Source organism: Nipponia nippon, unplaced genomic scaffold (genome assembly GCF_047370975.1).
Source record: "Nipponia nippon isolate SJK-2023a ecotype South Korea unplaced genomic scaffold, ASM4737097v1 scaffold_1, whole genome shotgun sequence".
NCBI lineage: Eukaryota > Metazoa > Chordata > Aves > Pelecaniformes > Threskiornithidae > Nipponia > Nipponia nippon.
The window spans coordinates 105089178-105113222 of NW_028262290.1; the positions used below are offsets into that span (position 1 = coordinate 105089178).

General features: G+C 41.1%; 1 protein-coding gene across 5 annotated transcripts in view; it reads left to right on the plus strand.

Moving 5' to 3' along the window:
• Positions 1-11226: 11226 nt before the first annotated feature.
• TNS3 (tensin 3) overlaps positions 11227-24045 on the plus strand; it is a 236062-nt gene continuing 223243 nt past the window's right edge. For 3 of the 5 annotated variants that reach the window (XM_087766116.1, XM_087766131.1, XM_087766125.1), the window contains exon 1: positions 11228-11560. In XM_087766116.1, the coding sequence (XP_087622242.1) occupies positions 11465-11560 (96 nt within the window). In that variant the 5' untranslated portion in view covers positions 11228-11464. Of the gene's footprint in view, positions 11561-24045 lie in introns of all 5 variants that reach the window. The other 2 variants (XM_087766109.1, XM_087766171.1) reach the window with 2 other exon arrangements.

Here is a 24045-nt window from a genome sequence, read left to right on the forward strand (position 1 = left end):
GATGAGTAATGTATTGTTCAATCCTATTATATTTACATACCTTCTGTGCCGATGTGCCAAAAATCTCTTATCTGATTCTAAAGCGGCCAAGAGGGAAGAGCACAGTGAACGTTAAAGGCTATTTATAGTAGCTTGTAGGACAGGTACTGAGATGAAATCATCAGCAATATTTTACTTTTCCAGTGGGGAAAAATCCAGGTATTGGCATGCTCTAATAGGAGTATATTTTGTCTACAGGACATGCACCTTCTGCTTTTTGGTTTAGTGGTTTGGGGTGGGGGTTAAGTGGAATTCTCAGCCAAACTACACCATAAACAATCTCTACATAGTGAATGATGCCCAGTCTGTCTTATGATGACTTAATTAATGTTCATAGTCTAACTGCATGTCTCATGCTTGTATTTTGTGGAGAACAAAACTGCCCTTTCACATCCAGACCTCAAGTGGGAGAACTGGTAATCCTTACAAAGACAAGGACAATTCTGTGGGCAGGGAATACTCTGTATATGCCATCTTTCTAGTACTCCCTGAAAGAGCACTTTGTGCAACCTGCAATAGGAAATAACGTGACAGAGACAGAGCTCCTCTCTGTAGGTCAGCCTCTGCCTCCAAGAAGGAATACCTGGGTCCTGCTTCTGGCAGATGTTGATCTGATGTGATTCTAAAGACTTCCAGTAGCCTCTCTTTCCCTGACAATCTAGTCCAGTCCAGGGTATCCTTATCAGTAGAAAAATTTGTTCTAATGACTGACATCAATTTATACTGCTGTTGCTTATTAAACCCATTTATTCCTTGTTGTCACCCACTAGGGACATGCAAAATGCATTATCCTCCTCCTTTGTCAGCAGCTGTGTATGTGCTTAAAAATGCATGTGCCCCCCTCAAATTGAAAACTGCACACACAGCAAATAACAGAAGCTACATTTTTTCAGCCACTGAAGGCAGGTAGCCATGTGAACTAGATTCCTTTTTACACTGCTGAACAGTACGCTAGCTAGCATCTTCTTCTGTTTGATGTGTTCACAGAAGTTCATAAGTATGTACACTAACGTTTACACACACTAATGGTAGGAGGACTGAGGTCTTAAGGAATAAGAAACTAGCAAAAAAAGAAACCCTTTGAACCTCCTTCCCCTCACCCCCTCTCCACCTCACTTGGGCCACACAGATTTGAAAACTACTTTCAGATCCATAAGGATACATCTTAATGGATTTGCAAGAATAACTAAATTTTGGGTTTACATAGTATTTTTTTAATTTGGAATTTTCAAAGTGTTGCAGAAACACTGATTAATTCAACTTGACTCTATTTACTGTGTGAAAGATACTGCAGTGTTATGCCAACTTCACAAAATAGGAAACAAGACTAGACAGGTTCAATGCAAAATTGGGGATGATTAAAACTAGACATCTTAACAAGTGGTCCAGTTTTCAGGAGGTCTAAGCCCTCCTTAGTGGTACAAGTTTTACAAGTATCTACTTATGGCCACTAATAAAACCGAATTGGCCAACTATTGAAAAGGAAACAGAATACTTAAAAACTTTTTTCTCATCTTTCACAATTCATCTTTTTGTTTACTGTAATTCTTTTACTACTTTCCAAACACATTTTCAGAAGATACTGTAAGAAGAGATGCAGCAAGGCTATTTTCTACAGACTTAGTGGCTTTATTACCTTCTTTAATTCTTTTTACTTTGTTTAAATACAGGCATGAAGGAAAAACATAGTCTGTATTAACCACTGGAATGAACATAAGTCTTGGGTGGTTGACCCCAATCTATCTTTGATGACAACTGAACAAAGAAATACAAACTCACTTCCATATGTTGCTTACTATTTGCACTCAACCAGATATTTAAACATTCTGAGAATCTGGTCATTCAGCATTGCAGGGGAACTTCAATGAGCTTTTGGGGGAACAAGGGATGCAGGATGTGACCCCCTAATATGAAGCTTGCCAGACTAAAATTAGATGCATTAAGGAATTTGTACGGACACTTGCAACTAACTCTATTTCTTCTTGGTTCACAGTGGCATTCCACAAAATTAGTCTCTATGTCTTAGACCATCTGAGGAAAAAAACTTTAAATCTTTCAAAATCTTAATTATTTCTTTGTTTTAGATCTAGACATAGTCTGGCTGCAAAAACTTAGTTTCACTATAATAAATGATTTTTAATCAGTCTTTTTACCCTTAAAATTTAAAGACAATAAAATATTCTGTACAAAGTTAGAAGGTAAAACTTTGACAAAGCCCTGCTGTGTGAGGACACATGGTTACATTTTAAATTAAATGCTTAATAAAAGTAGGTAATTTTCTTTGGAATTTTGATTTGGGAACTACAGTTTTGACTTCAAACTTTTTTTAGTTCAGCATTTTAACTTCTTATTTTTAGAGAGACTTGTCACTTTCATTGACTTTACTGTCAGGGATTAAAAAATCAAAACCAAAAGACAGTGTTTGTTTGTGCTGAAAAAAACATACTTTGAGACCCATCCCCAAGATGTATATATAAAAATGTGCCTTTTTTTTTCATGGAAATTTTTGAGCATGGGACATTGGTTTTTTTTAATTTGGAATTCAGGCAAATTTAGAAATTATGGATAGCCTGCATGAGATAGATAGAAAACTCATTCTTCACATAGCCTGATTGATTATTCATGTACTTTTAGCATGTGCAAAAAGCTTAAACATTTTGCTATTTGACAGTGTCAAAGTAGAGGAAATAATTACCTAACTTTTAACATATGCAAATTTGAATATGTCCTAGAAATTGCAATGGAATAGTTGTGAATAAAGTAACTAAAGAAATGTTGGCATTGCTGCTCTAGTAGTGGTGAGTAAATGCCCCAGACTGCAGTTACAAAGTCAGATCAGTTCTGAGATTTTTGCAGTACCAAGACTATGGGGGGATGGGGGTGGGGGGCTTGTTTGTATGACTTCAAAGCATATCCCCATTTGTTTTCCTCATTTTTCTGCAAAACTTGTTTTCTAACATATTAGCTGCACTAGAAATTTATTAAAGTTGAATCAGCTAAAAGACATGGATTGCTTTCAGCTTGGCACATTCATCTTTAACCTAGCCTGCTACAGTCTCTCTTGATGCCCTTATGTCAACTGACTTTGAGTTTTTGTGTCTGCAATGAAAGTTTTTTGACCTGGCATTTGGCAGGCAAGAGATCTGGGAGAATTCAGGAGCATATGGATTATAGGAACAGACAATACAACCACATTGGTTTGCATAAGTCGAAGGGACTTAGATGCAAAACTACAAAGATGGGAAAAGACAAGGGTAAAATTGGAGGGGGCAGAAGTTTTATCCCTTGAGCCAGCACATGTGCATTCACATAAAAACTAGTTAGTTTGCACAGGTAGAGTGTTGTGTGGCTTGAGACTCCTGAAGCAGCTGACCAAGGTTTTAAGTGCGCACCCTTTGGTCTGGCATGGATCAGGCTCTCTTTCCTCCATCTCTCCTTCTGGGGAAGTGAAAGACAGAAATGAAGACTTGGCATCAAGCTGAGATTCACCTGAAGATGGCAAAGTGTGGAGAGGGCAAGGCCCCTCCCGGCCTCTGTAGTTGTGACTCTTGGGAGGGTACTAGTGGCAAGAAAGAGTAGCAGAGACAAACTTGCTGCTATACTCTGGGGTGACTGAAAGCAGAGGAATAGTGACTTTCAAAGGTTAAGGTTGCAGACTTCACAGTTAATCAGACTCCATTGTTGGTGTCTTTTCTGCTGTCCACATCAAGGAGCCTGCCTGACAGCTTTGCAAAAGAGACACATGAATACACACACAAATTATATTACCAGGATTGCTCACACTGAAACATACAAGAGCAGCATTACGCACACGTTTTTAAGCGCTTGCAGTTTGGGGCCTGCAGTATAAGGCATATACTCGGTCAATTAAAAGCTACTTTGTTTTACTTTGAAATCTCACTTTTCTCTCCTTCCTCCTCCTGAGTATTTATTCTCATACATTTGTAAGACTTAATTAGCGGTGCTGCTCTGAACCTGCGTATCTTGCCACTTGTTCAACAACCCATGGGAGACCATAAAAGCTAAATGCCTTTGAGTAGAATCAAATATTTTTTCTTTAAAAATAACAGGATAAACATATCAAACACAGCTTTTCTTTTTTCCTTTGCTGTAAGCAAGCAAATGTCTTTGGAAAGGGTGGTTTTGATCATATGTTTAGGCAAAAGGGTGGTTTTGATGATATGTTTAGCAGTGGGGAGACAGCCTTGCAAGAGGAAAGTTTATTGGATACTTGGAGGGAGCAGCTTATATAAACTGTCCCCAGTTCTGCAGACCTCCTCTTTGCACACGTTGTGGTGTGGTTTGGTTTTTCGGTTTGTTGTTTTTTGTTTTGTTTTTTTTTCTGAAGGCAGCCTGCAGAGCCAAGTTTGGCCGTGAGTAACAAAAGCTTGTCAGAGAGCAAGCCCAAATCACCTGCCTGCTCCTGGAATGCCAAAAGCACCAAAAGGCTGGGGCAGAGGGACTGGGGAGCAGCTCAAAAGCTCGGACACTGGGCAAATGAAAACATTACCCCAGCTGAGGACCATTTCCTGGTATTTCACTGCTGTCATTTAGCAAGCAGGGGGTGGGAGGGGGAAGGGTCTGGAAAATATTAAATTGGCCCCAAAGGGCATTTAAAAAAAAAGTCTGGAATTTTGCAGACATTAACTGTCTGCTGCGTGGCTGTGTGTTTTTCTTGGAAATCCAGCACAGTTATGTAACATGTTTGGGCTTTTTTAACTTTCCTTTCTTTTCAAGGTATCACCAGAGCTTTTGGCTAATGTTTTCATCATTATAACAAAGTAAGTTTTAAGTATGCGTTCTTACTTTTAATGAATAGCTAATCTGATTTAAGAACAAACATAAAACCTGAACAATTCTCATTCAGATCTGCATTTATACAGAGGTTTGTCTTTCTCTTTCTACTGTGTGAGTCCCACTGTAAAGCGGCTTTTGACAAAAGACAATACCCTTAGCTTATTTACTTTCAGCATGAGGCTATATTTGGGGTGGGAGAGTTAAGGACATAACTATATGGGGAGCAGTTTAAATGGTTTAGCATAACCCCCTTTTCTTTCTAATCTTTCCAGGCACGTACACTGGGATTATAATACACGTCTTTTCATTATGTTTCCCAGACACGGTGAAGTTGTTAAGTCTGCCACATCTGTCTGTCCTTTTTCGACCTCCCATATTTTTGGCTTGGGGTGAAAGAGCAGCGTTTCCCCTGTAATTGGATGGCAGAGCAGGAAAGGGGGTGTTCCTGCAGCTGAATAGCAGAGCACAATAAATGACATCTTTTCTGAAGCCTTTTGACACTGGCCCCTTTTGGGAGAAAATTCTTTTGGTTAGGTTTTATTTTTGGGGTATCAAAAGGAGAGGTTAATGGAGGTAGTGGATGGAGTTAAGAGAACGGCCAGAGTGTTTCTTTTTGACATGTGAAGTTTGTTCGGTTCTTTCTCTAGAACAATGCACAGGACTTACTTCATTTGCATATGCTGGTCTCAGGTTGTGACCCAGGGTAGTTACAGGTGTTGGGTAAGTGGGTCATCGAGATTCAGTTCTTAGTTCTTGATGGGAATTACATTCACACAGTTTTTTTCTAAACAAAGCTCAGAACAGTTTTTAAAAGTATCTCAATAATAATGTTACCTATAAGAGGAACAGAGGAATTAGAGGAATTTTGACAATGTAGAGAGGCTACGCTTGTCTTGCAGAAGTTTCCATTTCTGGCTCTAATGTACAGTTCACCCATATGTGTGTCAAGATGAGATTCAGGCTTATTTTATTCTACCTCCCTCATGCTGTATTCAGATCTGGAACCTGATTAAGATAGCCGGGGTATCAGCCCCACCATGGCAGAGCTCTTTACTGCTATTGGCATAAAATGTTGCTGATAACAGGGCCGACCAGTGTAATGTATAGTAACTTTTGTTGATATAAATCCATGGGCTGTGGTGGGAAGCATCCATGAGTGCTGAGGGAGCTGGCAGATGTCATTGCATGGCCACTCTTAATAATCTTTGCTCAATCATGGCAGCTGGGAGAAGTGCCCAAAGACTGGAGGAAAGAAAACGTCACTCCTATCTTCAAGACAGGCAAGAAGGAGGAGCCAGGGAACTACAAACTGGTCAGCCTCACCTTGATCCCTGGGAAGGTGATGGAGCAGCTCATCCTGGAACCCATTTCCAGGCACGTGAAGGACAAGAAAATCCTCAGGAGTAGTCAGCATGGCTTCACCAAGGGGAAGTCATGCTTGACCAACCTGATAACCTTCTACAATGAACTGATGCACCTGGTAGATGAAGGGAGAGCAGTGGCTGGTGTCTACTGGGCCTTCAGTAAGGTCTCTGACACTGTCTCCCATAACAGCCTCACAGCCCCTTAAGATGTTGCTGTAGAGGCTGAATGAACAGACAGTGAGGCGGATTGAAAACTGGTTGAATGGCCAGGCCCTGAGGGTGGTGATTGGTGGCACAAAGTCTAGTTGGAGACTGGTAAGTAGCGGTGTACCCCAGGAGTCAATACTGTGTCCAGTCCTGTTTAACATCTTTGTTAGTGATCTGCATGATGGGGCAGAGCGTACCCTCAGTGAGTTTGCCAATGACACAAAGTTGGGAGGAGTGGCTGATAGGCCAGAGGACCATGCTGGCATCCAGCACAACCTCGACAGGCGGGAGAAATGAAGTTCATCGAGGAGAAGTGCAAAGTCTTGCACCCGGTTGAGGAACAACCCCATGCATCAGTATATGCTGGGGGCCACCCAGCTGGAGAGCAGCTTGGCAGAAAAGGACCTGGGGGTCCTGGTGGACACCAAGTTGAACATGAGCCAGCAATGTGCGCTTGCAGCAGAGGAGGCTACCACTATCCTGGGCTGCGGTAGGCAAAGTATTGCCGGTGGGCTGAGGGAGGTGATCCCTACCCAGAACTGGTGGGGCCATGCCTAGAGTACTGTGTCCAGTTCTGGGCTCCCCAGTACAAGAGACATGGACACACTGGAGAGAGTCCAGTGAAGGGCCACAAAGGTGATTAAGGGACGGGAGCATCTCTCCATTGAGGAAAGGTTGAGAGAGCTGGGACTGTTCAGCCTGGAGAAGAGAAGGCTCAGGGGGATCTCATCCATGTCTATAAATACCTGAATGGAGGGTGCAAAGAGGACGAAGCCAGGCTCTTTTCAGTGGTGCTCAGTCACAGGACCAGAGGCAATGGGCACGAACTGAAACACAGAAGATTCCCTCTGAACTTCAGGAAACACTTTCTCACTGTGATGGTGACTGAGCACTGGGACAGGTTGCCCGGAGAGGCGGTGGAGTCTCCATCCTTGGAGATATTCAAAAGCTGTCTGGATGTGGTCCTGGGCAACTGGTGCTAGATGGCCCTGGTTGATCAAGGATGTTGGACCAGATGACCTCCAGAGGTTCTTTCCAATCTCAACCACTCTGTGATTCTGTGATAAGTTAGTATTTAATGATTATTATACTGAGTCTGGAGTTCACTCTAGAAATATTAAACCTGATAAACCTAATTTTCCCTCAACTCTGCATGCTCACATTCCTTCTCAGGAAAAAACAGTGTTTTGGAAAAATTATTAACAGCAGTGCTGCTCTTGCACAGTTATCAGAATCAGGGCTTGTCACTGACACCAGTGCATCATTCTGTCATTCCACCGGTGTCAGAGGGTCTAGGTACTGCTCTGCATAGCTGAGGTACCATTTTACCTCCTCCAGAAGAGAGTACTTAGTTTCTTCAGTCTTTAGAACTGGACGCTACCTCTAAATTCCTTACCAAAAAGCAATAGTGTTTGTGCAGACTTTGAAAAATGTGAAGTGTTACGGAAGAGCACATTCCTTCTTATTTTTGCTTGGCTCCTAGATTGTGCCATTTAAAGCACTATGCGTTAAATGCAATGTGTTATTGCTCTCACAAAACACTGTTGATTGAGCTCTGCTCAAAACTGGCATAGATTGATCTATCCTATTTAATACTTATTTTTTGTCGGCCCAAGCAGAATGAGCTGGCTGACATTTTTCTTCTAAAAACGTAATTTTTGTTATGTCCAGATCATCTGAATAATAAGAAACAGCCTGTTAACACACACTGCTAAGGCTAATGGGAGTCTTTTGGCAGTCACGCACTGGAATAACAAAACCGTTCAGTACAGAGGGGAGCTAAGTATTTGAAGAACAGAAGGCTGAGAATTGCACAACCCTGACAATATGTGCAAAATTTAGGAGCTGCTCCTGTTCCCACTGCAACAATGCTAAAAATTCCCTGAGCTTTTGAAAGAATTTCAAATAACTTCTGTGCAATCCTTTTTTTCTCTGTAGATGTTCCAACACAGAAGCAGGGTCATGAATATAATTTTTGTGCTGCTTAGTAAAAATAATGGCACCACAAGGAAAACGTTCCTCTTGCCTGACTAATCCCTCTCCCACCAAATAACTGGCTATAATTTCATTAATGACTTCAGGCTGGTGCATTTCCTGGAGAGTTAATGGCAGGCGATGCTAATACGCTTAGCTTTGCCTCGGGCTGTGGTCATTATTCTCTAGGAAGTGATCTATGTCTTAGCCACAGTTAGTTAATTTGAAATCACTACACATCTGTGCATTTTTTGTTACTTCTTTCCCCACACTCCTTGGTCCTCCCCAGCCTCCCTCTGGTTTTGCTAGTGACAAGGCTGAAACCCATCTTTTCTAACTGCTAACAATGGTGGAGAAAGTAGGAGGGGGACTGTATAGTTAAGGAAACTCTTTCTTCCGCTCCTATTTACTTAAATAATGATGGGTCATTAACGCCTGCCTGCCTCTCCTATAAATAAAAACACATTTACTACTTTAAAAAGACACCCTTTTCATTGCAGGTACTGCACTGGATCAGGTTTGTGGTAATGAGTTCCCTGAATTACCAATTAATGGAAGTTGAGAGCATTTGACATGTAAAGGACAGGGTCACTACCTTGTGGAACCCACAGATAAAATTCCCTTCTAATTATGAACAAATACCCACTGAATATTTTTGCATACAGGTGCCAGGGTCAAGGACTAATCCAGAGGGGAACCTGGCATTTGAGTCCCAAAATGTTCTTGGTTACCTCTGTTGTAATAAAATTCTGTGATGTCTTTTGCAAGGTTAGCTGACAAGCTGCCCAGCTACATTTGAAGAATCTATATACAAATGGAAGTGGTAGCACTAGTCAAGAAAGCTATAATACTAGTTATCTACCAGCAGCATGCCTCTCTGTCCCCTTCTAATTCTTGATTCTACTTTGGTTTTGAGAAAACAAATACTGTTTTTTTAAAAATACCAGAACAAGCAGCAGAGCCATACGAAACATATTAGTTAAGCTTTGCCAACGCTTTCACACATACCAAGTCATATTTAGAAGATGACAGTAATTAAAAGTAGGGTCAAAGCACTAAAGCAATGGAAGTGATCATTCCAGTGAGGTAGAACAGTGAAAAGTCTTTCAGAAGGGGCTGACATTTCCACATTTATACCATTTCATTTCTGCAGAGTGATTTCATACATGTCAATAGCCATTCCTATACTGTCAAAGTACTACTGACAAATTCTCTCCTCTTCCTGCCTTTTATTTGTGGATCAGTCAACAAGGACCAGGTGAACTCCCCTTGGAGTGGATGAGCCAGTACAACTGCCAGTTGGAGAGTCTGCTTTTGGCTAGCTCATAAGTCACCTTCATGTACACATTCCCATATTATGATTCCAGTCAGTTTGGGATAGTTCAAATACAGCTCATTAGTCATGATTTGTGACTTCTCAAGGAAAAGCTTACATAACAATATCAGACCTTCAAGTTATCTAATAATAGCTTTTCCTGTACAATGACCCTTTCTCCCTTAATCTATTCCTCATCCTGCAGAAATAACCCATTTGTGCATTCAGACTCTTTGAACACAGAGCTCAGGCAATGAAGGGTGGGGGGAGAAACACAGGAAGATTTATGCAGTGAAAATAAGCTGACAGCCCAGGAATGACTCCATATAGGCTACTCAGTGTATACCTGAACTCCTTTGTGCACAAGTACAACTCTTTTTATGAAGTAAAATCACTTAAGTCACTTGAAGTCAAGTGCCTGGCATAATGGGGGCCAAGTACTCAATTAGAACATCCAAATGGTACAAATAAATAATAATAGTGTTAAAAATAATTTAATTACTTTTCCTTTTTAGCTGTATAAAAGACATTGGTTTGACCTAAATCATAACATGCCAGATGTTATCACAACACAAATGTTCAGAAATGATTTCTCATCTCTTCTGTTCCTTGAGGAAAAACAAAACTGATCGACCCAGTTCCTCCAAATGTATTTTAAGATGCCTCTGCTAGAACACTGAAATTCAAATGTTTGGAAATAGATAATGAACTCTCTCTGCTGTTCAGTTACAGACATCTTTTACAGCATGACAGTCAAGTAAATGTGTCTTGAACTTCTCAGGACATGTCAGAGGCAGGGAAGCACTGATTTATACCACATCCTTTTTTGCAGAGGAGGAAACTTGGAAACCCAAAGAGAAGACAGGTGAAAGTTTTTGCCCACGATCCCTTCATTATAGTAGCAAGTGTTGCGCCCTCAGGTCCTGGTGGGAGCACTGTGGGTAAAGCGGCTTTGCCTTTCCTAAGGCTGGAGATCTAAGAATTAAAACATGCAAAATTACAGCACATTTCTGCAAACTTAAATTGCACAGGGTAGCAAACGTCTTTGGTAAAGAGGGAAACAGAGTCCCTGTCTCTAAGCTTACAGTGCCGTGCTCCCATCACATATCCTTCCACCCCCTTAGCAGTATGCATCCTCTTTCAGGCAGGGAAAATAAGTTCTGTTAAAAACTAAAGGGAATTCATTAATGTACACAGGCAGGCAGATTACACAAAGAAACAGGACATTCCTGTAGGTTCTCCCCTTCTGCAACTGTTTTCAGAGTCATTCTTGGTGTCAACTTTACTCATTTTTCTCTCTCAAGTTACTTGGGTACTATCAGCTTGCTTTAGTGACAGATTGCTGGAAAGCTTGCTTTTCTTCTGCACAAAAGCAGCGCACCGTCCGAAGCAGACTGTTTTGCGAGTTTTTAGTTTCGTTGTTATTGTATCCATACCACTCAGTGATCCAAAAACCCTCCCACCAGGATAGGGAAGGCTAAGTTTCCCCAGCTGGAGACAGAGCTTTCGGCACCGGCTCTCTGATTTGTCGTCCTGGCCCCGGAGGGGGCACGGTCTGGTCAGCTCGGGAGCCCGGTAACAAAAGGGGAAGCGGAGAGAGAAGTAGCTTGGAGGGCGGCCGAGCGGCTGACAGCCAGGGAGTTCAGCCCGGCTGGGGAAGCCCAGCGCCGCCCGGGCAGGGACGGGGGCTCATGGCCGCCGGCGGCGGGTGAGGAGAGGGCAGAGCCCCGGGGCCGTGCTGGAGGCGAGAAGCGGCCGGGAGTGCCCCATGGGCGGCCGGGCGAGCCTGGCGTGCCGCGGGAGGGAGCTGCGTCCCCCGCCCCGTCGCCGCTCGGCGCAAGAAGAGGCCGAGACGATGATGCAGGTACGGGGGATGTGCTCCCCAGCCCCGGCGCGGAAGGGGCAGCCGGGCGAGTTTCGATGCTGCCGGCGCCGCGGCCACGGCCACTCCCGCCGGGCTTGGCGCCGCCACCGCCGAAGGGCGGGCCGCGGGGAGGTGCCTGCGCCCGGCGCCGGGAACATCTCCTCGCCCCGCCGGGCCCGGCCGCGGGGCGCCGGCGGCAGGGCCGCTCCGCACCGCTCCGCCCCGGCCGGGGCGGCGGGGGCCGGGGCTGCGCGGGGCGTGCGCGCAGCGGCAGCGCCCGCCTCTCTCCGCGGCGCTGCGGAAAGCAAAAAAGCAAAGGCACGGGTGTGCGGGGCGGCGTCTCGGCGCCCTCCGTAGCTCCTGCCCGGGGCTCCCCGGCGCACGGGCTGAGCACGGCGCGGCTCCAGGGCGCGTACGCGGCAGCTCGCTTTTGCCGCTGCGCCGGCTCGCTCACGGGTGCTGAGCCCGCGGAGCTTGGTCAGCAGCATGCTGCTCACGTGCGACACCGGCCGCAGCTGGCACATGCTAGAGTATGCCTTCGCCTTCCTACTCGTGTGGATATTCCCTCTTACCTTTGAATATGCACCTAAATCGCTTTTTGGGGCAGTTACGGAAAAGAAATGTCCAAAAATTGGGATGGGTTGATAATCCTGAAGTACACATAGCAACTTTTCACGGCTATGAAAGTTCGATCAACTTTAAATAATTCTGAATTTAAGCCCATTTGATCTCAGTGATGGGTTCCGTTTGACTTTATGACTGTGGACAAAAACAGAGAAACTGCCGAAATAGCAGCCTCTTGGCACAACTGCAAATAGGAAGTACCAGAAACCTCTCTAGAGCTTTAGCCAAGAGCCACAGAACTCATTCCAGAGGCTCATTCAAGCATCTCTATTTCTGGTTTGCTAGGCAAACCTCTGGACCTTTGAAGTTTCATGCGCTTCCTTCTGGGTTACCTCTGAAAGCTTGATTCAACAACGGATTTAACGTAATTTTAAGCATATGTTTAAATGTTTTTGCTGACTTGGGTTTGGCACACTGTAGCAGTCTGCCTCTCCTCTTGTATGCTTAAGTGAGCAACCTCTTTCATTTCAAATCCCTTCTGAAAACATACCATTTCTGTTGAAACCTTTTAGGATTAGTTTCCCAGAAATTCATGAATAATATACCACACAAGTGGTAAACTGTGGATGTATGCACTAAATATCTTTACTGGTTTCAAGCTCCCTTTGACCATCTCATGTGCACTCTATCTGTGAAACCATCTCCATCACTCTTGTGTCTAACATTTCAAACCAAGCAGCTTCAAATAACCATTTTATTATAAAAAGCTGCCAACGAAATATCTGAGTGTATGTTTTCCTGCCAGAATTGCTTTCCTCTGAGGTGTAAGATGGCCTGTGTTCGGTTGTAGACAAGTGACTCATTTAAAGGGCTGACATTTTTGCCTTTTCTCAGAATTAGAAGAAGGAGCTTTATTCCATTTAAAAGCCTATACAATGATCTCCAGTGATGTCTTGCCAAAGAAACATTAGCCTGTGACCTTAGGCACAATAGTAAACCTGAAAATCATAATGTTACAATGGAAAGAAAAATTATGGTAACAAACTTTTTTTTTCCCCAGGGATTGATAAATACCAATTTTCTTGTAACTCTTAGCTCCAGCACCGTGAGTACAATTTTAGAATCTTAATGGAGCATGCTTTACTAGAGGGAAGATTACTAATTGGTTGTTGCACAGTGACTCATTTGGTACCAGGACCCCAATTTTGCTGGATGCTCTTGAAACACATTAAGAAAATGTCCCACACTATATGACTTTGGGAGCAAAAGCCATGACTTGTTCTCTTTTTCATGCCAGCACTTATATTACTAGGACTTAGTTAGGGATGGGTAACCGTATTGCTCAGAAACAGTGTCACACTGCTGTGGTACCTGTTCACCATGACAGTTTTGGCCCACCACACTTGGTTCCTGCTTTTCTTTGTGGCTGCCTGAGGCTGCTAATTAAGAGTCTGCTGCTTGGAGGGCCCTCCAGCTAATTAATGTTATTAATATTGCTTAGGAGTAACTCCTTTTAAGCTAGATTTTACTTCCAAGTTTGTTCTTGATTCTTCCTTTCCTTGTTAAGATATCCTGAAGGGTCAAGTGAACTTGAGCATTGAACCCAGGAGCAAGAGAACAAGCCAAATAATGTTAAACTCCTCTTTCTGTGACACTTAAAAGGACAGGGAGAAGGTAAAACCAAGCAGCAAAATAAAGAAATCTGGTAGTTCCTTAGCACCAAACTGTAGGGATATAGCAGGGGCTGCTGGGGCTTAAGCATCCGCATACCAAGTTCCATGAAATGGATGGTCTTCATTCTTCTCTTATTATATATTAGTATAAATCAAGAGTTTCTTCTCTGAAACCAATTGCATTTCATCAGTTTTAAATTAGTATGAGTGATAGGGGAAGCTGGGCCAGTAATTCTCAAAATATTGGTTATAAAATGAGTTCAAATGATGGAGTAGTCTACAAAGCTGGCATAGGCTCCAATTTATGCTGCTATTATGGAACAGAAAACATGTGCGCAGGATGTATTAACATCAGTGGCTTTATTTTACATCTGGAACATGAAAAAGGAGGCAACAAGCAACAGCTTAAAATATGAGCTTTATATATTGTTGAATTTCTATTGATCTTTCTCTTCCAGCAGGAAGATATGTAATTATGCAATAGGCCATCTAAATTTCTACCACTGGATGGTTGAAATAATTGTAATATTAGACAGAATATGCCAAAAGGTCTTAACATAAAGTTGAGGGGAAAATACCATAAATTTGAGTCTAGGAAGGTGTTCTAAAGAGTGAGGCGGTATGTTTGTTTTGTATTTTCAAGGGGAGGGGTAGATTTTTCTAGTATGATGACACTAGACAAGTATTTTTCTCTTGAAATCAATGGAATTAAGCTAACTTAAAATTGGCACTAATGCCACAGGTTTGCAATTATGCTTTTGGTTAGGCTTTGTCCTTGGATGGTTTATCAGCTTTCTGTGAGTGACTATTGAATTCCCCATTCAGTCTGGACTGGAGTCAGGACTCAATGCAAGCACCAGGTCTGTCTCAGTTTCTGTATGTAATACTTCCTGAGGATCCCAATGTTACCTGAAAAAACTCATTGTCTTAATCTTTACTTTTTAACCACATCTTTAAATTTCTTTTTCTTTGTGTATAATGTTGTAAGGGAGGTCAGACTTCTTAGAGGAGCAATTCTTGGGATATTTGGTTTTTTTCCCTTGGAAGCTGAGTGTGGGAGATAAGAACTTGTTTGCATGTAGTTTCTGATAATTTCAGTTCAAGGACTGCTGTTTTTATGGCTCATAACACTTTATGATAAAAAACACCTGTGTTTTGCATTGATGATATTCCCTTGAAAAAGAAAAAAGGTATCTCAGTCCTGCTCTCTTATATCAGCAAGCAAAAAAGCAATAGTGAAAACTGAAGTGTAAAGTAAATAACTTTTTCGTAGTTGCTCAGCAAATACATAAAAGACATCATGTTAACTGATCCTCAGTGTAATGCTTATGCACTGCAGCATATTACTTTTTAAGTAATGCGTTGTCACTTGTGAAAAGCAAAGAAAAAGGACAGTCCAAATCAATCTCTGTACTGTCTTCTCTGTACAATCGACTTCCATATTGTATCTTAGTATCTCTGACTCTGGGTGAAAGTGTGCAAATGTGAGGATGCTACTCTACATCAGAGAGTAGTCACCAATATTACACAGTCAATAATCTCCCTGCAGGAATATTCTGGCTTCTGCTACTGATGACTTATTTGTACAGATGGAAAGAATCGGAAGAAAATTAGTTCTTCCAGGAAGAAAGATTGTAAAGGGTTTTTGGATTGAATACTAAGCAAATAGCAGCATTGGCCCAAAATGCCCACAAGCTCAGAAGTCTGTAGTATCATTTCCTGGTATTGTGTTAGGGAACAGAAAATTTGGAATAAAACAACAAGTGTCCTTAAGAATAGTCTGGTTTTGCCAGTGCCGGGTCCTGTGTGCTGATTGCAGGCCAAGATGATGACAACTGTAGAAGACCCAGCCAGTGGGGACATTATTAGTCAAATCCTAATCAAAAAGCTGATGAATCTTGTGGGCCAATCACCCTTTTGTTAATAAATGTGTTCTTTCATCTACTGAATGCATTCTGGAGAAAAGTAGCGTAATTTTTATTATTGCATGTAGGTGGGAAATCCCTTAGACTATGTATCTTGTTCCCGCTCCATTATTATTTAGCCAGTCAGGTCAGTTCATGTAATGATGTCCTTGTTGCTAACATTATTTAGTACATGAGAATCTTGGGGAAAGTGGAAGCTAGCCTAATACAGACTACGTAACAGTATGCAACTGGAGTTCTTTTCAAGGTCTTCAGCACGATGTCTGGTTCCTTAAGTGCAAGGTGTCTGTCATATTTTTAATGACCAAGGAAAGGAAAAAGCTTTTCAAAAACTTCAAGCAATTTTAGCTGCTGTATAAGTTAGGTTTCCAAGTGGTGTCAGACGGGTGAAGTACACTGAAACATAATGGCTGTTACTGGAAAGAATTACATCTTCACTTCAGTATTCTGCCTTCTGTCTGACAGCTGTGATATGTCCTGTGGAAAGTGGGTGGGATAGTTTTCAGTCATTTTAATCCAGTTTTATAGTGGTTTTCAGCAAGAGGGAAGTAAAGTTTTGTGGGTTTTATTTGGTTTTTTTGTTTGTTTGTTTGTTTTTTAGAAAAATAAATGCAGCTTCAAAACTTAACAAAAATAATTTCTTAGAGGAACTGATAAGCAAAGAAGGATTTAAAACACTTTTTCCTTCTAGAAGAATATTAAGTAGGAAATGCTAGTAGGAAAGAGGAGGTTCCCTAAATGGCTCAGTTACTGCCCTCAAGTGATGTCCCATAAGATGAACTACTTTCCCATGAAACTTAGAAGAGAAAACAATTTTTTTTCTGATTTTGTGGGTTACTTTGAGCATTGCTGTTCCCTTATAATTTCAGAATAGTTTCTTCCCACAGACTATGAATGTTAAATTTTATTATTCTAAAAGAAAATTAATTGTTGGTTCTGTTTGGTTGTTTTTTTTTTTTAACCTAAATAGGGAAGTTTCCTGGATCTTGGATAGTCTTTGGTTATGCAGAAAAGTGATAGAATAAAAGTCTCAGAAAACAGTGAGGGAGAAATGAATGTGTTGAATATAAGTAGGTACAACGTGCCTCAAATCTAGCTGCTTGAAAGCAAGGAGGTTAAATAGTTTCAGTCACCCCACCATTTCATAAAGCTGTTTCTTTGCACAGATGGTTCAGATCACAATTCCATCATTGATACACATTGTTTAATCATCCAAACCAATGATTAAATTATAATAATTGTTATTCAAAGCATGGTACATAGTACATGACAAGACTGAGTCCCAGTGGCTGGATGTTACAGCTGCCTTAATGTTGTGAATTCATTTTATGTGACCTGCCACTTTCTATAATTGATAACTTCTTGCAAAAATATTTCCCCTCCACATGGCCAAAAATCCCTCTCTGGTTTTAATACGTAAAGAGCCAAAATAAGTGGGATTAGATTTTCCAGCTAGGCATGATTTTGCCACGTTAACTCGAGTAAACGCAGTGGGAATGTAAAAAGTAAGCATGTGCCCAGTGCTGAGTGTATGCTAGGTGTGTCTGTGTGTGTCTGTGTGTGTGTGTGTGTGAGAGAGAGAGAGAGAGAGAGAGAGGGGTTGAGATTATTTTTGTCTTAGTTTGTGCCCTATGTAGTTCCTTGCAAGATGATGGGGAGAGGAGTTCAACTCCGCTTCACAACATCTGAAGGCATTGCGAGATACTGTTTGGCAGCTCACCCATTTAGGACTTGAATAATGTTTTTGTTGTTAGAAAAAAGTATTAAAATAGTCCAGGATTTCTTGCATTTGTTGTCTAGCATTCTATGCAGTCTCTGCCCTACTGTTTCACCAATTTCTGAGTCAGAAATGATTATTCTGCTTAACTGGTAGCTCATTTTTTTTCTTGGAGTATTACTATGGGGTGTGTTTGTGAAACCCTGTTTTCTTGTTCAATGACCTGCCAGTTGTAAGATCAAATGGGAAAGGAAGTTTGACCTAGAAGGCACAGTGCAGATTTTATCACCATAGAAGGACAGCAAGAATGAGAATCACCTGAAATGTGTATGTGCACCTTTATGTCTGAAACAATTACTTTTAATTAAAAGTTCTGTTTGAAATCTGTTTGGATGATCATTGAGAATACCTCTACCTTCAAAACTGGTAGCATATCTAAAATAAAACTTGTATGTAAAGTCCTAGACGTTCTTTTTCATATGAAGCAAATGACAACCTCGGATGTCACTTGTAAGAGTATGGGAATTTTTAAGTCATCATTTTGATTCCAATTTTGCAGGTTTTCCATTGTTTCTGTCACAACACAGCACTTTTTTCACCATTCCATTTATTTCATTAAAACCAAGATGAAAGACACTTAACCAAAAAAACTTGGTAGCACAGCCTGTAACAGATCTTCTTACTTCAGTTTATCTGTGCTTTAACTATCAGTCAATACCACTTTCTACAATAATGGGTTCCTGGCTGTTTGTTTTATTTTTATAAGGTCTTTGCAATTAAAGCCAAATATCACTGCCTTGTGGATCTTCCCTTTTGGATTAAGGGCATAAATAGCTGTTTCAGTTATCACAAATAACATAGATGTGAAATGTTTTAGAGAGTCAACTGCTACTATTGTTTATCAGAGCTATTCCAGATCTGGGGAGAAAAAAATTGAGTGAAGCTAGAGCTAACTGAAGTGAATAGGCACTGTCATTTATTCCTGGCCAGTTTCATTTTATAACACATACATAAAACTAAAGGAAGAAGTCTTTAGGGTGATAGGGTAAAGTGAAGTTCATCTCAAAGTCTTTGAGATTCCTACTTATTATCGGCCATCCAGTACATTTTCATGTAAGGATGCTTATCAAACTTCAAGAGCTCACTATGGCAAGGATGACCACTTCAAATTATGATGGTCAGGAGGTCTGGTATTTCTGAATTGGCTTTTGAAAACAGAGTTCATTCCAAAATCCCATGTGATGACCAGCTTTGAGCATGCCTTGCTCCCTGACAATGCTGCTGTTAATCCACAGATTTGTCATGCCGCTGTACTTGGTTTGTAGATCTTCCCGCTAGCCCTGGTCCAGCTGGTCATGGAAGGAGAGCTGATAATGTGAGAGTCATCTCAAGGTGACTTACTGTTTTCTAAAACCCTTTTGGACTTTAAGATAAGTTACTTATGTCCCAGATCCCCTTCAAAGTCACCAAAGCTAGGACTTCTCTGTCGCTTCTTGGACACTTAAGTTATAATGATAAGCCTAATTGCACCTTTACTCCCTGGGTATGAATATGAGCAGTTTCTGTAGCAAGAGTTTAGGTTTTAAAAAAAATTAATACATATATTTTTAGAAAATGCAGCACATAATCTGCACATGTACATGTGACAGTACATGTGTGAATGTATTCACATGCTCACACTGGTTGTTATTCATATCTCATATCCTGTGAACCCCAGAATGTATTTGACCACATGGCTAAACTGGTGGTGTATTAAAGTAATGCAACATAAAGCAATAGGTCATGATCATGATGGATCTAGGGCACACCACAGAGCTGTTCCTTTCCGTAGGTCATGATTTTTAACAGTTGAATTATGCCTTTATACATGCTGCCTTACACATGGTGTCAGCCTTTTTTTCGGGAGCTGTGACACATAGAGCAAGATGCATCTTTTTGGTTCCCATATAGGGAACCACTCAGGGTGGAGGGACCGGGTTGGTTATGTTTTGACTGTAGGACTTGCAAGAGCTCTATTAAACTGCTGCTTCCTGTTCTCACAACTACCTGGCCTTGGCCCTTTTGTACCTTCTGCCCTGAGAAGACTGTTATCCACAAACCTTCCCAGCTCTGACCTACCCCAAATGCAGCTAACACTTGTGAAGGCATTAGCCCTCTGTAACATGTCTGGCAGGAATGTGGACCACAGCTGATGGAAAATGGGCTGTTGCATTTGGATCTCCACTGTCGCCAATACTTGCCATACTGTTTGGCTGTGCCACCAGGGCACCAGGCAGATGGCTGTATGGTGACACGCGGGGAGAAAACATGTGGAGAGAATTGGGACAATATGTGGAAATACTACATACTCTTTCCTTTCTGTTAATTGATGGAGAGCTGCCAGTGATGAATCAGAGCTTGATGTTATAAGCCACTTCTTATTTATCAAAAACAGTTGTAAGGGGGACAGAGAACAAACGTGCTGTTCAGCATCTTGTTTCTGTTGCTCCCTGTTCTCTGTCATCCAGCTACAGGACGCTAATGAAGAGCCTACTCCTAATGCTTTTTTGTTAGTTATCCAAGCAATCAAAGCCAACAAATGCTTTTTTTAAAGTAACAGACTCTCAGAAACTAATGCAATTTTGAGACTTGAAAGAGCAAAAGGTTTTCATTATGTTTTTAAAGCAAATGTCAAACATAAACTCTTTTTCATGTCCGTATAAGCCCAACGGGCATGGAATGCTTGCTTCCTGCCAAATCTGGTATTAACTATGGCTATCACTTAGAAGGAAATTAAAACCATTTGGATCTTTGTCCTTGAAGGCTCCCCACACAATTTATGAAGGCTCTCTGTAGATTTATTGCAATGTCAGTTCATGGGTTTTCAGTGCATGTATTCAGTATGGTGCTTCAGCGACGGGCTGATCATGTTGTGGTCTTGAATGCAGTGGTCCAAGGGCTTCATTTAAGCATATGCACTGTGGCACCAGGACCTAGACGTGGGGGTGTGTGTGTGTGCATGCATGCATGTGCAAGAGAGAAAGAAAGATGATACAGAAGCTGAGCAAGTTCAACCTGGGGATTTTGACCTGGGTTTCATACAGCTGTAATTTTGGTGGGCAGTTAAACAAAAGGTTGTATTTGTAGCCTGTCTTTTAAGGTATTTGGAACAGTTTTCTCTTGCCTTTGTGCTTGAGCAGGGGAAAGTGCTACTTTGTGCATGAGTGTTTTTGATGGGCACTGTAAGAAGAACTATATTCACATGAAAATAATCATTGTGAGTATAGCACTTCACTCAGCTCTTCCAGTGCCATGGCACCAGTGGCAATACTAACTTGAGGAAGGCTGAAGTCATGCAGAGGAAAGTCTGGTGGCCGATCTGTTGCCCTGAGGTAATTTGTCTAAGTAGGAGGAAGCTGAGCTTCGCAATTACTCTGACACAAAAGTGTGTCTTCTGTTAACTGCTTATGAGACATTTGACCCATAACTTTTCCCTGAGTCATTCCGAACTTATTTCCTATTGACTTCTGGGTAGTTTTAGTTGCATCAGTGTGTCCCCACCTGGGAAAAGATGAGAATCTGTTGGCTCAAACAGAACAGAACTTGCAGGATTTTAGGGTTCATGTGTTGCAGTGTTTTAAAACCAGTGATCTGAAGACAAAAGCTGTAGTGTTCTTTGCTGTGGAACCATGTCAAAACAGTATGGGGATGCCTTTTCTTTCCTCCGCCCTCATTTGGGAAGAATTCCTATTTAGGAACGCATTTACACATGTAGCCTGAAGACTTTCAGGATGTGAGGGTCTCAACAAAAGGAACACTGACAGAACCCTTGAAAAGAGTGATAGGGTAGCCTCTGTGTCACCAAACCATGACACTTCGCTGTTTCCCCACAGAAGAAGGAGCATATTTTTAATGTATCAGCTGGGATCAATGAATGCACTGAACATCCATAAAAGGAGAAATGGAAGAATACTGTTTTGAAAGTGAAAAGATGTTTTCCTTATTCATCTTATTTCTCCCTTGCAATCCATTTTGAAAGGCCATTGATGCTGAATATTCATTAAAATGTAGAATTAATTGACCTGAACCAAGTGCTTGGTTTCATTGTGGATGGCCTCCGTCTTGAGAGGCTCTTCTAGAAAGGCAGAAACTGAATCTTAGGCAGCTCTGACTGAGATTCCAGCAATGCTTGCTTCTTCTTGGGTTTTGCAGCTCTGTTGAAGTTGTCAGTGTAACAGGATTGGAATGTCATTCAGAAACTCAGCAAACCTGAACTGGTTTCAGCAGTGTCAGAGGGCATTAGATGGAAAAATGAATTGCGTGGAGCTCACCTGAAAACAGTATTTTCAGTTTAAATTGTTTTCAACTCCTTTTAATTCCAGCTCAGGTAAAGTTAGCTGCAAAGGACTGGCTCACAAGATTTAAAAATATGATCTTAACTTTTTGCTGAAACATGGTGAGAATGAGAAAACAGGGTGAGAATGATTAACCTTGCTACAGGATTGTGCACAAAATACTTTAAAGTGGTAGCTGTTATGAAATACACCATGGATTTAGTAATTTCCTTACATTCATATCCTCTCTGTTGCTTCCACATACTGTAGAAATTTTCATTAAGAAATCTATGTATTATACTTTGTGGCAAAAAATAAAAGCAAGGAATAAATGAATAGCAAGAATCCTTGTTAATACTACTGCAGTTGCATTTCAGTGCTATCTTCAGTATTCTGATCAATTATCACCATAACTTTTTAAAGCTAAAGATCTACTTAATTGAATTATTGCCTTCAACACTTTTGTATCTTAGATGTGACTGCAAACTAAAACCTGGCTTACACCTGTCAAACACTGGCAGGGAAAATATGATAAGTGCATTTTCAGTCTATGTTTACTGAGAAGAAAGATTTGAGTTGGGAGTTTGTGGTATGAAGCTGGAATCATGACTTGAATAAGCATCAGTTCGCAGGGATTTGACACAGATGAACGGACTGCTGGCTGCTGGATTCTTGAAAATTGCTTGAACCTCCATTTTTGACTAATGGTGGGGGGAGAATCACATTTGGCCCTTCCTGTAATAAATCAGAAAAAACTTGCATAAGGCATTCCTCTTCTAAAATCCTGTTGGCAGTTTGGGCCATTATACAGAAACTGGGAGCCAGGACTAGAGAGGAAACCTTGCCAAGGAATCCTAAAAATAGAAAGCTGAAAAATATTACTGGTGTCACTGGAAGGCTTACGCTTCTAATTACTTTCATATTGTGGCCTTAAAGTCTATGAAAATCAGAGTGCATTGAAAGCATTCTTCTGAAAATACTTGCATATTTTAAAAAAACTTGCAAGCTGGACATTGAGCTGTGGATCATATTCTCCTAGATGCTAAGAAATCTGACTGTCCTCAGTATATAAGGTAAAATTTAGAAATTATATTACATGGGTGGTTTCCCACCCCCACTCCACCCCTTATACTGTCCTTTTAGCTGAGGGGATAATTGGATTCTGGAATGTAGAGGAATTTATAGTTACATCTCACTTGATCCAAATATTAATACTGTTCTCTTATTTGAAGGGTGATAATTTTGCTTTAAGCTACATTTTAAAAAGAAAACACAAAAAATCATGCTGAAAAAATATTTAATATATAAATAATTCTAATACTTTTTAAAAGCTGTGCATTGTCCCCCTCCACATGACATTTACCTGCTCTGTGTAAGCTATTTTTCATGTATGCTTTCTTGTAGACTAAATATTGATCTGGTGGAGTGTAGGAGCTGCAGAAATGTTCAGGGTGTTCAGCAAGACACATAATGACTATTTACTTCATTATGCTTCCATTGAAGATAAGTTCTTAATAGATATAAAAATTAAATTGCTTAGGAAAGGAAGGCCAGTAAAGTGTTACTGCTTTGTTAGTAAGATGGGTTATTGGCTTTTTTGAGTGTTTTTTTTTTCTTTTCTGGTAACGATAAGTAAATGAAAACATTGTGATGGTTCAGAGACTCAGTGTAGAGAGGAATAATTGAAGAATAATAGAGTCCTTATAGGGACCTGGTTTAGCCTCATATTGTGTCCTTTTTCTGTGCTGTCTCAGTTCTTTGCATGAAAAAAGGCAGAGGTTGACTGACAAATGCAGCAGTAGTGATGGTAGTTTTTGGTAGTGACAAGAGAGATGTATCACTCAGTGGTGAAGGAAGATCTTTGCACTGAGCTCATGTGCTTCCTTACATATGTCCTAGATTTAGCTTAGCTATTTGTTTTCTAGAGTATATCCCAGATAGTGTGGCGTATTATGTCTATACTGAATGTCAGACTTAAAAATCGGAAACCTCAGCATCAACATCCAGCATCAGGATGTTGGATTTTGTATCTTACTCTTAAATGAAACTACAGGAGAACCCTGTTCTGACTCTCTCAGAGTGTATGTGTTGGTGTTGGGGATGCAATGGATTAGAAATCCAAATACCTTTTACATGGTGAGTTGTTGCTGCTGCTGTTGATAATAACAATAATTTTGAAACCCATCTATCCATCTTCTGGTCCCGTGAGGTAAGAAAAACTTTGTATGTGTGTGACCTGCAGATTAAAATGATACTTGCAGCATCAGTTAATACTTCATCTGTCCACCTTGCT